The sequence below is a fragment of the Scyliorhinus torazame genome, chromosome 30, assembly GCF_047496885.1.
Source record: "Scyliorhinus torazame isolate Kashiwa2021f chromosome 30, sScyTor2.1, whole genome shotgun sequence".
Classification (NCBI taxonomy): Eukaryota; Metazoa; Chordata; class Chondrichthyes; order Carcharhiniformes; family Scyliorhinidae; genus Scyliorhinus; species Scyliorhinus torazame.
The window spans coordinates 15,478,827-15,494,606 of record NC_092736.1 but is presented as its reverse complement, the minus strand read 5'-3'; the positions used below and the strand labels follow the sequence as shown (position 1 = coordinate 15,494,606).

Here is a 15,780-nt window from a genome sequence, read left to right as displayed (position 1 = left end):
TATGCAGGTTTTCAGGATCCATCCTCCCCCAATGATGGGGACATTTATTACCCAAACCTCATATCTCACCACCTTTTAGAAATTGCTGCCTATTAGCAACAATAGCTAGCCTCTAAATCACCTCCTCCGTATTTATGTTAAAATCATTGTAATTTTGCTTCTGCCATTCACTGAATGTTATGCACAGTTACAGCCATTTAGTGTAAGTCGCCAGATCATTCTTGAGTATAAAACACTGCTGCAGAGTGGTCACCATTCAGTGTAAATCATTATTAGCGGGATTTGCACTTTGTGTACATCAATGTTAATGTGAATGCGAAGGAAAGTCACGAGGGCAATTACTTCCTGCGTGTGGTGCATTCATCCACGATCTTCTAGAATTGGTAACCTGTTTTGCTGTTTGTTAGACAAAACCTTTGAACCATACGCTGGGGTGAGGCTCACTAATTCAGTCTCTGTCCCCTCTGTAGAGCCAGTGCGGCAGTGTCCCGGTCAGACAGGGTTGCCAACTCTCGGGTCGACCTGGAGTCTCCATGGAATGGCACCCGAGTTCTCTCCAATTGTGCCGTGTCTGGGGATTTCGATAGACCATGCAACATGGAGGACGGGGGAGATAAAGTTAGTGTTGCACAATCCCACCTTCAATTGATATGCGCGTCATATATGCAGGTTTCAGTATGCAACAGGGAAGGGTCACTGGAATGTGATCAGATGCAGTAAACCTGGAAAATTTCTTTTTTTAAATTTAAAGTACCCAATTTTTCTTTTCAAAGTAAGGGGTAATTCAGCGTGGCCAGTCCACCTAGCCTGCACACCTTTGGGCTGTGGGGTGACACACAGACACAGGGAGAATGTGCAGACTCACACGGACAGTGACCCAGGATCGGAATCGAACCTGGGACCTCGCCGCCGTGAGGCAGCGGTGCGAACCACTGCGCCACCTTGCTGCTCTTACCTGGACAATGTCCCCCTTCTTAATCCAAGACAAGAATAATCTTTATTAGTGTCGCAAGTAGGCTTACATTAATTGTGAAAATCCCCTTGTCGCCACATTCCGGCGCCTGTTCGCGTGCACAGAGGGTGAATTCAGAATGTCCAATTCGCCTAACAAGCACACCTTGGAAGGATACTGGAGCATCCAGAGGAAACCCACGCAGACAGGGGGAGAACGAGCAGACTCCGCACAAACAGTGATCCAAGCCGGGAATCAAACCCAGGTCGCTGGCGCTGTGAAGCAACAGTGCTAACCACTGTGTCACCGTGCCTCCCAAGAGAATTCCAACCAATTGTAATCACCCCTCCCCCACCTTTTCCTGCTACCCTAGAGAAGACCAACTAACCGGGTATTGACTGCTTTGCTCTGCATGCTGGTTAATGTAACTGAAACAGTCATTAGAATGTAGAAATTATGGAGGGGTGAATATTCCCGGAAGTAAAGGTCAAGGTAAAGTCTCCAAGGTCCCAGATGACCATGGGCTCCTTTCCCCATTGAGGGGGAGAGCTGACTGATGGTGATTTAACCCGAGGGTCACCACACCTCAGGTGAGGGGCAAGATTGAGAAGGCGGTCCGGGGAATTGAACCCACGTTGATGGCCTCGCTCTGCATCATGAACCAGCTGTCCAACCAACCCTTAGAACCGGACCCCTTAGAAGTTCGATTTCCAAACGGACTAGAATAAATGAATCAGTTGATGCACGTGTGATGCATTTCCATATTATGCTTGCACTTGAACTTTAGAAGTCCATGTTCTACTTCACATATTCATCCTAATCTGATAAATAAGAGTGATAGGGAGCTCAGCTATAGGAAAGTAGCTTACAATCAATCCTCACTGAATTAACAAACATTAAAAAATATGTAGTAATGTTTTAATATAGTATTGAACAAATATGTAATTGAAAACTATGTAATAATTATTGAACAAATATGTAATTAACGGTTAGTCAAGATAGAAGTCGAGGTGAAGCAGACTGTTGGACTACCATCAGCTCCTTGTACGCAACACAGTTCTTTGTTATTATTCTGTCTGCTTCTTTTTGAATTCATTACATGATTGTGTCTTCACGTTTTATTGCGGAACCAAGGTGAAGACCCAAAGTCCGTGAGTACAAGACAGCACCAAGGCTGGGTGGAAAACGAGGTGAAGCGAAGAATTGGAGATTAGAGGTTACCAACCTTTAGATTTAGATTTGTTTTATTGTCACGTGTACCGAGGTACAGTGAAAAGTATTGTTCTGCGTACAGTCCAGGAAGATCGTTCCATACGTGAAAAACATAGGACATACATAAATATACAATGTAAATACATAGACACAGACATCGGGTGAAGCATACGGAGTGTGGTACTACTCAGGCGAGCAGATGCGTGAAGAGATCAGGTCAGTCCATAAGAGGGTCATTTGGGAGCCTGGTGACAGTGGGGAAGAAGCTGTTTTTCAGTCTGTTCGTGTGTGTTCTCAGACTTCTGTATCTCCTGCCCGATGGAAGAGGTTGGAAGAGAGAATGACCCGGATCGGAGGGGTCTTTGATTATGCTGCCCGATTTCCCGAGACAGCGGGAGGTGTAGACAGAGTCAAAGGATGGGAGGCGGGTTCACATGATGTACTGGGTTGTGTTCACAACTCTAGTTTCTTACGGTCTTGGGCCGAGCAGTTGCCATACCAGGCTGTGATGCAGCCAGATAGGATGCTTTCTATGGTGCATCTGTAAAAATTATTGAGAGTCAATGTGGACATGCCAAATTTCCTTAGTTTCCTGAGGAAGTATAGGCGCTGTTATGCTTCCTTGGTCGCAGCACCATCGTGGGTGGACCAGGACAGATTGAAGTTTAAGAATCTTGAGGTTTAAGAACCTCGCGCTACATGGAGGAAGGGGAAACTAGACAAGAGTAAGGAGTGATATGGATTTCCGATTCCGGGAAGAAATGCTTCTGAACATCACAACAAAGAATATCGGTGCCCAGATTTCATTATATGGTGTGAAGGGGCAATCTTGTGAGATATTATGAGAACAACGTTAAAACCAATAGACAAGGGAAAAGGAGTGACCGACAGAGATGAGAGAAGGAGAAAGGGAAAAAAAACCAGAGAATAAAGGCAAGGCGGGAAGAGAGAAGGAAAAATTGAAAAGAAGCAAGGGAGAGAAGGGAAAACATGAGAGAAAGATCTGCTCCCTGCAATATCTATAATTGCTGTCACACAGCCCAAGCTAAAATATGACCGAGAACTCTCAGGCAGTATTACACTGAAGAGGTGATTAGTTGAGACCACTGTATGCTAAAGTCTGAGACCGAACATGTCCTCAATAGAGATTAAATGTACAGTACCCAACCAATCATACCGCTGTATTTCCAAGCAGTATGATCAAATTAATAATACTTACACATGTCGTACTGCAAAGGTCATACCAGCAGACTTTGTATGAAAGTAAAAAGCTCTGCAGTATGAATACTGATTGAATCAAAGTAAAACTTCAAAATGGAAAAGTAACAAAAAAAGATATCGAAACAAAAGATACAAAAGGGTGGATCAATTGATGGGGTTATTTGACTAGTGGCTGATGCAACAGAACACAGCATTTAAAAAGGTACATTTCTATTGTACATGAACGATGGACAAAATAAACACAAGCAGGATTTACTTGAGATTTATTATACTCCTGAGCTTTGAGACAAGTAAGACTACCTACTTTAACCTCCATAATGTTATCCTCAGCTCTCCTGCTGAAACCCTCATTCACGCCTTTACTGCCTCGTATTCCCATGCACACCTGGTCAGCCTCCCACATTCTACCTGTTCTCATCCAAACCTCGATCGGCTAACTCGTTTCCGGTCCCGTTCACCCATCACCTCCCGCCCCCGTTCTTGCTGACCTGCACTGGCTCTTAGGCGAAGTGATGCCTTGATCGTAAAATTCTCAACCTTGATTTCAACTACCTCCATGGCCTCGCTCCTACCTATCTCCTCCAGCTTCGCAACCCTCCGAGGTGTCTGCCTTACCCCAATGCTGTCCTCTGGAGTATCCCCCTATTTTAAATCGCTCTTTTACAGATGAACGAGCTGCCAAGGCCAGAGCCCTCCCTAAACCATGATCCCATTGAATGGCGGAGCAGGCTCGAGGGGCCGAGTGGCCTAATCATGCTCCTAATTCATATGTTCATGACCACCCTCCCCTCCTTCAAGGCACTCCTTAAAACCTACCTCCCTTTTTTTAAGCTTCTGATCATTTTTCCTAATATCTCCTTATGTGGCTCAGTTCTTTATTTTGCTGTAGAATTTCCCTGTGAAGTGCTTCGGAATGTTTAGAATTGTCAGGGAATTACATAATTATAAGTTGTCATTTTCAGAATGCCCTACGAAGACAAAGAACAAAGAAAGGTACAGCAGAGACACAGGCCATTCGGCCCTCCAAGCCTGTGCTGACCATGCTGCCCACTTAACCTAAAACTACACTTCCGGGGGCCCGTATTGCTCTAGTCGCATCCTAGTCATGTATTTCGAAAGATGCCCCTTAAACTTCACTATCGTACCTGCTTCCACCACCTCCTCCGGCAGCGAGTTCCAGGCACCAAATACCCTCTGTGTATAAAACTTCCCTCGCACATCTCCTCTAAACTTTGTCCCTCGCATCTTAAAGCTATGTTCCCCTAGTAATCAACTCTTCCACCCTGGGAAAAAGCTTCTGTCCCAGTCCCTCATAATTTTGTAGGCGTCCATCAGGTCGCCCCTTAACCTCCATCGTTCCAGTGACAACAAACCGAGTTTATCCAACCCTTCCTCATAAAAAATTCAAGAATGCGGACAACTGCTGGCTAAATTGGATTTTCGGTGTGGAAGCTTATCCCCGGCATCATGTGATCCTGAGCTGCGGGGACTGGGAGGAAGCCATTTCCATCCACGGGCTGAGCTGTGTTGGCAGGTCTTGATTTTGATACAGAGGTGGGAATATACAAGAAGCCTCTGCACTCCAGGGTCAAGAGAAAAAGAGTGACCAATCAGCTAGGATAACCTTGCTAATAGCAACCCAGTGACCAAAGAAAGTACAGAAAAGGATGGCCGGATCTCACTTTGATGCCCGTTGATCATCGAGTAGTCCATTGATCAACCGCCCAAGCTCACTGAAGGATTCTCAAGCACCTATAGTGGCAGTGGAACTCTAATGCTATAATGAACCCAGACCTTTAGGAAGAAGACGTTGAGTGTAAACCCCAAGCTGGCAACACAAGGAAACATAGCAGTGCATTGGTGCCCCATGATATTCCTCATAGCGCACCTTCCTCTATAGCGGGGCCATTTAACTTACGATGTGGGGTTTATATAGAGGGTAAAGTAACATCAAAATGCAGAAACAAAGGGGAAGATTATAATTGTGCTCCTTGGGTGACTCAAACAGCTGGCGAGAGGAGAACCTTAGTAGAGAAGTGCTCAGAGGCAAGTTGCCCAATAGGAAAATGCATCCGTATGCTGAACAAGGTGACATGGAAAATAGAACACAGCGATGGTTTGATATACATCAAGTCATTCATACTCCAGCCACTACCACCATCCAGCAGTTGCCCTGGAGATTAGCACCTGCAACTCTTTCAAACCCGCCACTGCAGGGCAAACGCTGCTATCTGCAGAACACTGCAGCACACTGTGGAGGTTTTCTACATTTGAGAGACAAGGTAAACTAATCACTGGTACCGAGGCAGTGTCGGAATCAGATTTGCTGTGGTCAAACAGTTTAATAATCTTCTTGCCAAGTGCATTCATTTCCAATTCTGGTTCAAATGCACAGGAAAGAAAAAAAATATTCATTTAAAAAATATATATATATTCAAGTCAAGTACATCGAACAACATTGCTTGGAACAAACCATATGTTAGAAACATCAGTGTGATTTTCATTAATAAATAAAGCCAGACACTCAGAACTGGGAGCCGAGGTCAAAAAAGTTATATTAATTCAAGCATCATCCATCTAAATGGATCACAACAGAATTGAAAAACTACATAAGAAAAAACACAAGATTTCCACGAAAGCTTTCAATACACAGTTTTAATCTTACTACTTTGTTCCTCGTCCAATTTGAATTTCAAATGGGGATGGATCACTGCGTGTATTTTATTAAATTAGTGAAGAGAAGGAATTTTTAGTGCCAGGAATGAGACATCTTTTCCGGACCCAGTACGCTCAGGTCAGCTGTAGGATGTGTTGGCCCAAGTAGAGATGCGATTATACTTATTTAAAAGAATTTGGAGTGGGGGAGGCGGCGGGGAAACTGGCACCAACTGCAAGATGTGGAGGGGATAGAACACAGGCCAAAAGGAGATGGAGGTGTTGATTCCTCAGCTGCTCCCATCTCCATTTGGAGTAAAGTTTGGTAAACAAAGTGTGACAACTGGTCTCAAAACCTATTTTCCCACCGTTTGTTCTTAGTGTTAGAATCAAATAATCCTCAGTCATTATCTGCACAAACCAAATGCAATGTAAAGCACGATCTATGTTCTCTTAACAATGTGCAGGACAAGCTCAGGACAGTACACTCTACTGCATCAATGAGAATCCTGATCTATTTATGTTTTTCTTCTCGCGCCCCAGAGCAGTTCAGCTCAAAATGACATTCAATTCGAGACAGCGTGGTCTGGATATAAGTTCCCTAAAACGGTGATTCAAGTGGTTACAACCCATCTCATTTGAGGATGAAGAGTGATAACAGTAAGGAGGGGATATTCATCAATCTAGCCTGGAGTTGTCACTCCGATACGCTGTGCCACCCACCACCTCCAGTCACAAATTTCTCCCACAATGGTCAGAAACATAACATAAATAAATCCAAAATATTAGAATGGAGGTCATTCGATAAAAGCTCACTCAGTGGTAAGCGACATCCTAAATTATTGGATTTTTCAGCCTTTGAACGTATCTCCTCCAGTCCTAATCCTTGTGAGAACTCTGTGTTTCCCCCAACTCTTGCCACTTTGACTTATTTCCTCCCGACCACTGGTGGCTATATTTTCAGCAATCCATGTCCTAGTTCTGGCACAATTTTTAAATTACACTCTTCGTCTTTGATCAAGTTTTTGGTCCAAAGTCCGAAGGTCGTATCCTTTCACTCACGTCATTTACAGTGCGATTGCCTTGCTTGTGAAGTGCCTCGGGGTGTTCCATGGTGAAAAGTGTTACGTAAATACAAACTGCTATTATTGGCTCGCTCATGCTGATGAGATCGCCCCTATTTCTCAGGCTGGGCCGCCAGCAATGCATTTTAGTCATGAGAGGAAATACGGGCAGTATTAATTCCAACTGCACTGTACCAACCCTCTTTCTGAATGCCAAGAGAGATCCACTATCCTGTTCTTCAGGTTGATGGACGTTGGGATATAGGCAACTAAATTTAGCAGCAAGTGGAATAATGATAAATGATGGCTTTCCAAACCAGGACCGGGAATACGTCTGTCTTCGATAGGGTTTTTGGTCTCAAGTCCTGAATTCTTTTTTCTTTGACCCATGGTCAAATGTGTGTGATTGTGTTGCTTGACAGAGACATGCAGTTATAGAGTCATGGAGGTTTACAGCATGAAAACAGGCCCTTCAGCCCAACTTATCCATGCCGCCCAGTTTTTACCACGAAGCTGGTCCCAATTGCCTGCATTTGGCCCATATCCCTCTATACCCATCTTTCCCATATATCTGTCTAAATGCATTTTAAAAGACAAAATTGTATCCGCCTCTACTACTGCCTCTGGCAGCTCGTTCCAGACACTCACCACCCTCTGTGTTAAAAACATTGCCCCTCTGGACCCTTTTGTATCTCTCCCCTCTCAACTTAAACCTGTGCCCTCTGTTTTAGACTCCTCTACCTTTGGGAAAAGATGTTGACTATCTACCTTATATGCCCCTCAATATTTTGTATACCTCTATAAGATTATCCCTAAGCCTCCTGTGCTCCAGGGAAAATAGCCCCAGTCTATGGAGCCTCTCCTTATAACTCAGACCAACAAGTTCCGGTAGTATCCTAGTAAATCTTTTCTGCATTCTTTCTAGTTTAATAATATCCTTTCTATGATATAATAGGGTGACCAGAATTGTACACAGTATTCCAAGTGTGGCCTTACTAATGTCTTGTACGACTTCAACTGGATAAGTAAAGAGAAAATCTGGGATCTGCCTAGTGGCTTCTGGAACTGTCTAACCTCCAAGTCTGTGGAGCCTGGCAGGTTTTCCGCAGTTATATTTCCACATTCGGTTTGGAAAGCCACCAGTTAGCATCATCTGCCTTCCACTTGCTGCTATGGCTGCCTAACTCCCAACATAATGATGCGACACAGAATTGCAATAAACATAGTGGCCGCTATGAAGCCCTAGACAGAAAGGGTACAACAAAAATCATCCTTTGAGGTTCATACCAAAAACATTTTTGATCCTGAATGAGAATTAAATACAACGACGATAATTAAGGAATGCTTAAAGAAAATACAATGGCAGATTAACAGGTTCTAAATCGCTTAATTTTAAATGCACTGTGCTAAATTTCCCCACCTATTGTCCCAAGGACAATGTCCCAGGATACCTTTGTGCTACCCAATAAATAGCAAATGCCGCACCAAATTAATTGTTCAATTCCTTTTTGAGGTGTACGCCTCATAGGGATCCGCTTAATGATTTACTAACTGCTTTATTTACAAACTGTAAGGAGAGGAATGTAATTTTATATTTTCAGAATATTTTCTCAAATGTGGGCCATTCTATGTTAACCACCCCGTGACTCGTAAACACAAAGTTTCATGCACAAAACTAAATTTTGCTTTCTTAAAAAAGATAAATCAGAAAATAAAATATTAGCAATCATAACTTGGAAGTGCTATTGATGCAGGGAGGAAAACTGTGGAATAACACTGGAATGGAATGAGAGACACAGATATTGTGGAATCGGCAAGCTATGTTAAAAGGCAGTGAAAAGAACCCCCCCCCCCCCCCCCGCCACTCTCCACCCCACCCTTAACATTGGCGCTCAGACCCACTGAGTAAATATCTCCCCCTGATTTTGTTTCAAAGCGATGCATATTAATAGATTTCGAGGAGAAATATCAGCATCCGCACAGAAAGGCAAAAGTCCCTGAAGAGCACTCAAAACCTTGTGCAGTGTTTACATAATAAAACATTTCACCAGGCCCTACAGTGGAAAAAAACTCGAGTTTCCTCGGTAAACCTTTTGTGTGGGTTGCGAGGGACTGCTGCAGTTGAGGTGCACACAACTCGCTTCCCGTCTTGCACCCAAGTGACTGTGGAGGGAAAGATGGCAAACGGATACAGAACGTTTAATATCGGTGTTCAAACTGCAACTCCCCTTCACCAAGAGTCTTGCAATTCACGTTCGTCTCCCTATACCTTGAATGCCAACTATTTGACGAGGCCAGAACACACACAGGCAAAATACATTTGCTTAATAATCTATCTAGCTCCTCTGCACAGGACTGCAATGCTGGACAGCGCCCTGCTCCTAACTGTCAAAGACGCATTACTGGAACAGTGCATGAGGGACATGGTAACTGACCAAACGGGGAGTTCTGAATAGGATTTCAAGGCTGCAAAAGACACCAATGTCACCGGGAAGCGGGCTCCTCTAATTACCTTGATATTGAGCAACGTAGATATAAATGCCAAGTGCGGCCCACATGTCTGAGTGAGAGTTCTCACACAGAAAATAACATTTTTGTTGTTCTTGCTGCTAGTCTAAATGTTGCATCTGACACCAACTTTGACAACAATATTCTCACGCCAGGTTAGATTGTCACCATTTTTAAAACAACTGTTCATTGTAATTAAGCAAAACAACATTTATACTAAAACAGTTGCCCCTTTTATTTGTCCCCCTAATTGCAGCATGCACAGTGACAATACTTGTCCCTGTCTGCTCTAAGTATTAGGACACAGGAGTGTAGTTAGCAATAATCCATGTGAATGATGCAGTAATTGTTTCCCAATGTCCTTCGTTCAAAGTGACAAGCACCAAGTGAAATTTGCAGGACTCATCTCCAGTTTGTGACTGCCCCTTCTCCGGGATGTGAAGATTCCTGCTCCCCTTCTTACACAGTATTCATTCAACTTATCAGCTTATATTTGTGACTTGAACAATGCAAATACTGCAGCATGACGCATCTTTCAAAAAAAGTATTTTAATTCAGCCCATGGCACCTTGGAGGAAAGTAGAGACTGCACACACACGCAAATAAAAAACCCAGCAATGCAAACGAGCATCGGTAAAAGAAAGTGCAAAGAAATCCAGGCACAAATGCACTCAATTCCAAGCTCACAGCTCACATTTAGAAATGATCGTTAAGCGCCCGATGCTGGAGACAATGTCAGGGGACAGAGGGCTGGAAAACCTTGGAAATAAAACACAGGCACCATCGCCAGTCTCATGCGGCTTTGCACAAGGAGTTAGTTCCGTGGGACAGGCACATTTCACCCCCCCCCCCCAAAAAAAAAAAATCGAGAAAGGCAGTGCTGTTTCTCAACCTTCCTACTTGTGTGAAATCTTGCAGCGATCTTGTCTGCTTCAATGTCAAGTTCTGACAAGATGGATTGACACATTATTTTACAGCGTGAGGAGGGGGGAGACACATGAAAATACCTTCTCTTCTGCTCTGTTGCTGAAGCAACTGGTACACTCAGACATGTGCATCACTGCTAACAAACAGTCTGGCAAAATACCGAGAGGAGGGTGTTGAAGGGGAATGGCTTCGATCGTTCATGCATTAGGTCAAGAAAACAATATCTACTTACCCCTGGTAACGTCTTCTGTTCATGTAAAGCACTCTGAGCTTTAAGAGCCGAATCTCTGGCACAGTATGTGAGGAAAGCACAACCTATGGTTTAAAACAAAACAGAGCAAGTTACCTCTGAGGCGCAAAGGCTGGCTGATTCATTTCATTAAGTAGCAGCAGATAGGACAGTGGGCATCTGCCTCCTTGCTCACATTCACCACACATCTGTCTTTCCCGAGCAGCCTAGTTTCCCTCCCTCCTCACCCAGGGCAGCTTTGCCCATTCAAATTGAATACACCACTCGGGTGTGAACTAGGCAAAGGACGGCGAACGTTCGGCTTTGTCAAACAGTGCCGGACAAGCTGTTATTTTTTTGACAGGTCTGATCTGAGCAAACAGCGAATTGAAAGTTTCCAGCCAAACCATCGCACCGGTTCTACCTGCCCTGTGCCCTGCTTAGAAGGGAAAATGAGCTGAGAGAGGTACATTCTAACTGGTTCAAGTTATGTACAAGAGCATGCACTCTACCAGACAGATTTGTGGCAGACTGTTGCTACTCTCAACGCATTAACTTAGCATGGAATCTTCAATATCATTGCATCACCCACTGTGGGCAGCAGTATCCCCAGTTTACAGCCCGCACATTCAACTGACAATTAATGCAGGGGAGCTTTGAGAAAAGATTATTTCGTTGCAAAGACAGACACAGCTAGAAGGCTCAGCAAGCTAATGCTCACAAAAAAACAAAAACAAAATCCAGATACTCCAAGCGGTGAATTCTTAAGAGGACTCACAGAAACTCGAAGCTACACTACAGTCTGAACACGTCTTATTAACATGTATTGCAACAGATGTCAATAGTTTGGCTGCTTATTGTGGCTGTTTAAGATCCATCAGCCCTCCCCTTTACAGAAAGCTCGCACAACAATCGTTTGGCAGTCAGATATGCGTTCCATCAGCATCCATGTTAATAAGGTTTGACTATAAATGGGGATGCATTAATGTCCAATGTTTATTGCCCAAGCTAAAGTTATTGACAGCCCCAGTTACTCGAACTCCAGAAGCCAATGAAGGAGAACACATTTCCCTTAAGATCTACAACCCATTGACAATTTAACACAAGCCAATGCATGCAGATGATTATATTAATTGAGATTTTTTTCTTGTTATCAGTACCTTGCCTGCAGTGCTGCATCAGTGAATTCAGCCTTGGGTGAGGGGGTGGGGGGAAGCTCAACTACGGAGTAACAAAGCAGGCGAGGGGGAGTAAATTTGGAACCCCATAAAGTCCATTCGATTTGGGTTGAAATTATGCAACTTAACTTCGGGGTTAATACGAGTCAGCGCAACACAGCCAAGTAACTGAATCAATGCATATCCTTTATAGGCAATTTGCCACACATGGTTCAAACCGATGCTGTCTTGCCTCACCCTTGGATTTAGTTAACTCACACATCACTCAGAAGTCAGAGTAAAAACAGAGTGTGCTGGGGGGAGGGGGGGGGGGGAGTGGAGAGAGAGAGAGAGCACAGTCCAAGCTGAAGTGACAGATTGGGCATGTGTCAAACCCACAAGACAAGTGGAGCCAATCAGCATACATTCAAACTGGACCAAAAGGCTAAAATCGAGTTTGCAAAAATTCAAGAAACTTTATGTGCCCCAAAATGACTGTAATGCGCTTTTTTTTCCAGAACAAAATATCGTTTTTTGCCGGATTGACCGGTGATTGATCGTGTTTATATCCGAATTTGGTTGTTGCAGATTTGGGATTGAGATTGCAGGGAGATTGGAGAGAGGGAGGGGGAGGAAGGGGAGGAGGGAAGGGGAGGGGGGGGGGGGGGGGCAGTGTGAAGGGCCCATCTGAGCTTTGCACACACACACACACACACAATCACAAACAAAAAACAAATAATTAAACTTTGACTATCGATCACTTGCTAAAGAGGATCGTTTTGCTTTTGCATGGGTTGGAGAACAGAGTGAATACGTCCAATTTCCACCATCAAAAAAACATCACAACAGATCGGGGCAGCTGTCCAAATACAAGTGTTTCGTTTGGGGGAGACAGAGAGGGAGGGAGAGACACACAGAGAAAGACAGATAGAGAGAGAGTGACAGACAGACAGGGAGAGACACACGCAGAGAAAGGCAAAGAGATAGACAAAGAGAGACAGCGAGGGATAGGTAGACAGGGAGGGGGATACATACGCACACAGAGAGATAGACAGAAAGAGAGACAGAGAGGTAGACAGAGAGAAAGGGGAGCAGAGAGAGACACAGGTAGGTAGACAGTGAGAGACAGAGAGAAGCAAAGAATCAGAGCAGGTCAGAGAGACACAGAGAAAGACAGAGATAGACTGAAATGGAAATACAGAGAGAGGTAGACAGAGAGATAGAGAGAAACAGGCAGAGTGACAGAGTCAAAGAGAGAAAGTCAGAGTTAGAGAGAGAGACAGATGGACAAACAGGGACAGAGAGAGAAACAGAGAGACACCGAAGAGAGGCAGAGGAAGTCAGAGAGGTAGAGAGAGACAGATGGACAGACCGAGACAGAGATGAACAGAGGGAGATAGACAGAGAGATAGACAGAAAGAGGGAGAAAGAAAGACAGTGGGAGAGAGACAGTGAGTGAGAGAGAGAGAAAGTCAGAGGTAGAGAGAGAGACAAATGGACAGAGACAGAGAGCGAGACGGAGAGATGGACTGAGAGAGGGAGAGAGACACAGAGAGACACACACACACACAGAGACACGCACACAGACAGAGAGAGAGACACAGACACAGAGACAGAGAGAGATACACAGAGACAGAGAGAGAGACAGGCAGAGAGAGAGGCAGAGAGAGAGACACACACACAGAGACAGAGCGAGAGAGAGGCAGGCACAGAGAAAGAGAGGCAGAGAGAGAGATGGACAGAGAGAGAGTGTCCGCTCCCCACAGGAGCTGCAAATGGGTGTTTGCAAATTCTCAAGAAACTTTAATGACGGGGTCAGGGAAAAGTAGAGAAGGAGTGACAAGAGAGAGGGGGGTGGGGGGACCAGGACTGGCCAGATTATTGGTAGCAGATGGGAAACCCAGAAGGGGTGGGGGGAAGTCAACCTGGCTCTCTTTTAAAGCAGAGAGAGAGAGAGAATCAGACACACACACAATCAGACACACACTGCTCCGGGCTGTCTGCATTTGCCCATGCACATTGCACAGAAGAATGAAGGCTGAGAGGCACAGACCTTTGTGCATACCGGTGAAGCGGTCCTTCAGCACTGTCAGTTCATAGATCTTCCCAAATTCCTCAAACAGCGGCTTTAGGTCCTTCTCCTCCAGATTGCGGGGGATCTGGCCGATGAAGAGTTTGATGGCGTCGTGGTCTTTCATGGGGATGGTGTTCTGACTGCTGTGGCTCAAGCCGTTCATCCGGCCGCCGCCGCTGCTGTTTTCTAGCTGCACTCCGTTGGTTACAGTGGCCATCTTCAAGCGCTCTCTCTCTCTCCCTCTCCCTCTCTCTCTGGTCGCTCACGTCAGCCTCTAACTAGGAGACTCTGCAAGTCCTGACGTCAGGGTTGCCTGGTTGGTGCTGAAACAAATGTGGCTGGATTCACACACACATACACACTCACTCACTCACTCAGCAGCCTTAAAGGCACAGTGACCCTTCCCCACCTCTCACTCTGCACACACACAGAGGTAGACACCCCCTTCCTTAATGCAATCCAGTGTGTGTAAAAAGGGGAAGACACGGATTAAGTTCCCCTCCCTCACACACACAGAACAATAGAGAGGCAGGTATCAGCCCCCCCTCCTTAATGCAATCCAATGTGTGTAGAGGGGAAGATATTGATTAAGACCCCCCCCCCACACACACACACAGAAAGAGGCAGAAACCCCCCTCCTTAATGCAATCCAGTGAGTGTATAAAGGGGAAGATAGTGATTAAGCCCCCCTCACACACACACAGAAATAAAGGGAGGCAGATACTCCCCTCCTAAATGCAATCCAGTGAGTGTGTGTCGAGGGGAAATCAGGGATTACGACCTCCCCCCATCTCACACACACACACAGAAAGAAAGAGAGGCAGATCCCCCCCTCCTTAATGCAACCCAATGTGTGTAGAGGGGAAGATGGTGATTTAGCCCCCTCACACACACACACACAGAAAGCGAGGCAGATACCCCCTTCTTTGATGCAATCTAGTGTGTGCGTAGAAGGGAAGACTGGATTAAGATCTCCCGCACCCCCCCCCCCCCCCACACACACACACAAACACACACTGAGGCAGATACCACCCCTCCTTAATACAATCCAGCGTGCGTGTGTGTAGAGGGGAAGACTGGGATTAACCCCCCCCCCCCCCCCCCCACACACGCACACATAGAAAGGAATAGAGGCAGTCAACCCTCCTTAATTCAATCCAGTGTTTGAGAAGGGGAAGAAAGGATAGAAGTGCCCCCCCCACCCCCCCCACACACACACAGAAAAAAAGAGGCAGATACCCCCCTCCTTAATGCAATCCAGTATATGTGTTGAGTGGATGACAGGGATTAAGCCACACACACACAAACACACATGAAGCCTCCTCCTTAACCCCTCCTTCCTGGATTACTATTTCTCTTTGGAACCCCTGTGTTTGCTGTTTGCTCCTGAAGACTGTGCCTCTGGATTGCAAAGTACACTTCATTGGCCAATACATTGTCCCGTTTATTCCCTGTCATTTCAGCTCTCCCTGGGTAGCTCCGCCATCTGGAATCCTAGGTTGGTTGCAAGTTACTCTTATCTTTCTTTGCCCAACATCTTGGATCGAGTGTCGCCTCCTCTTCAATTACCCCTGAGACAGAGTAGGGAACAGTTCAAAACTCTCTTCCAGAAATAGCAATTAAATGCCAGGTGAGTTGTACATTTAAACCAGGGATTGACATACTTCTGTCGGACAAAGGTCTTAAAATAGGTCTATAGAGTTGGAGCAAATCAGCCATGATCTCATTAAATGGCAGAACAGGCTCGCGAGGCTAAATGGACTCCTTCAGTACCCATGTTC

The 15,780-nt window shown here is 45.2% G+C and overlaps 1 protein-coding gene across 11 annotated transcripts in view; it reads right to left on the bottom strand.

The window, feature by feature from the left end:
- Nucleotides 1–14,359, bottom strand: part of LOC140404397 (CUGBP Elav-like family member 4) — a 977,034-nt gene extending 962,675 nt beyond the window's left edge. For 4 of the 11 annotated variants that reach the window (XM_072492863.1, XM_072492864.1, XM_072492865.1 and 1 more), the window contains exons 1-2: nt 13,979–14,356; nt 10,772–10,854 (exon numbers count right to left, since the gene is read on the bottom strand). In XM_072492863.1, coding sequence (XP_072348964.1) covers nt 10,772–10,854; nt 13,979–14,216 — 321 coding nt within the window. In that variant the 5' untranslated portion in view covers nt 14,217–14,356. Of the gene's footprint in view, nt 1–10,771; nt 10,855–13,978 lie in introns of all 11 variants that reach the window. The other 7 variants (XR_011938498.1, XM_072492868.1, XM_072492860.1 and 4 more) reach the window with 5 other exon arrangements.
- Between the last annotated feature and the right edge of the window lie 1,421 nt (nt 14,360–15,780).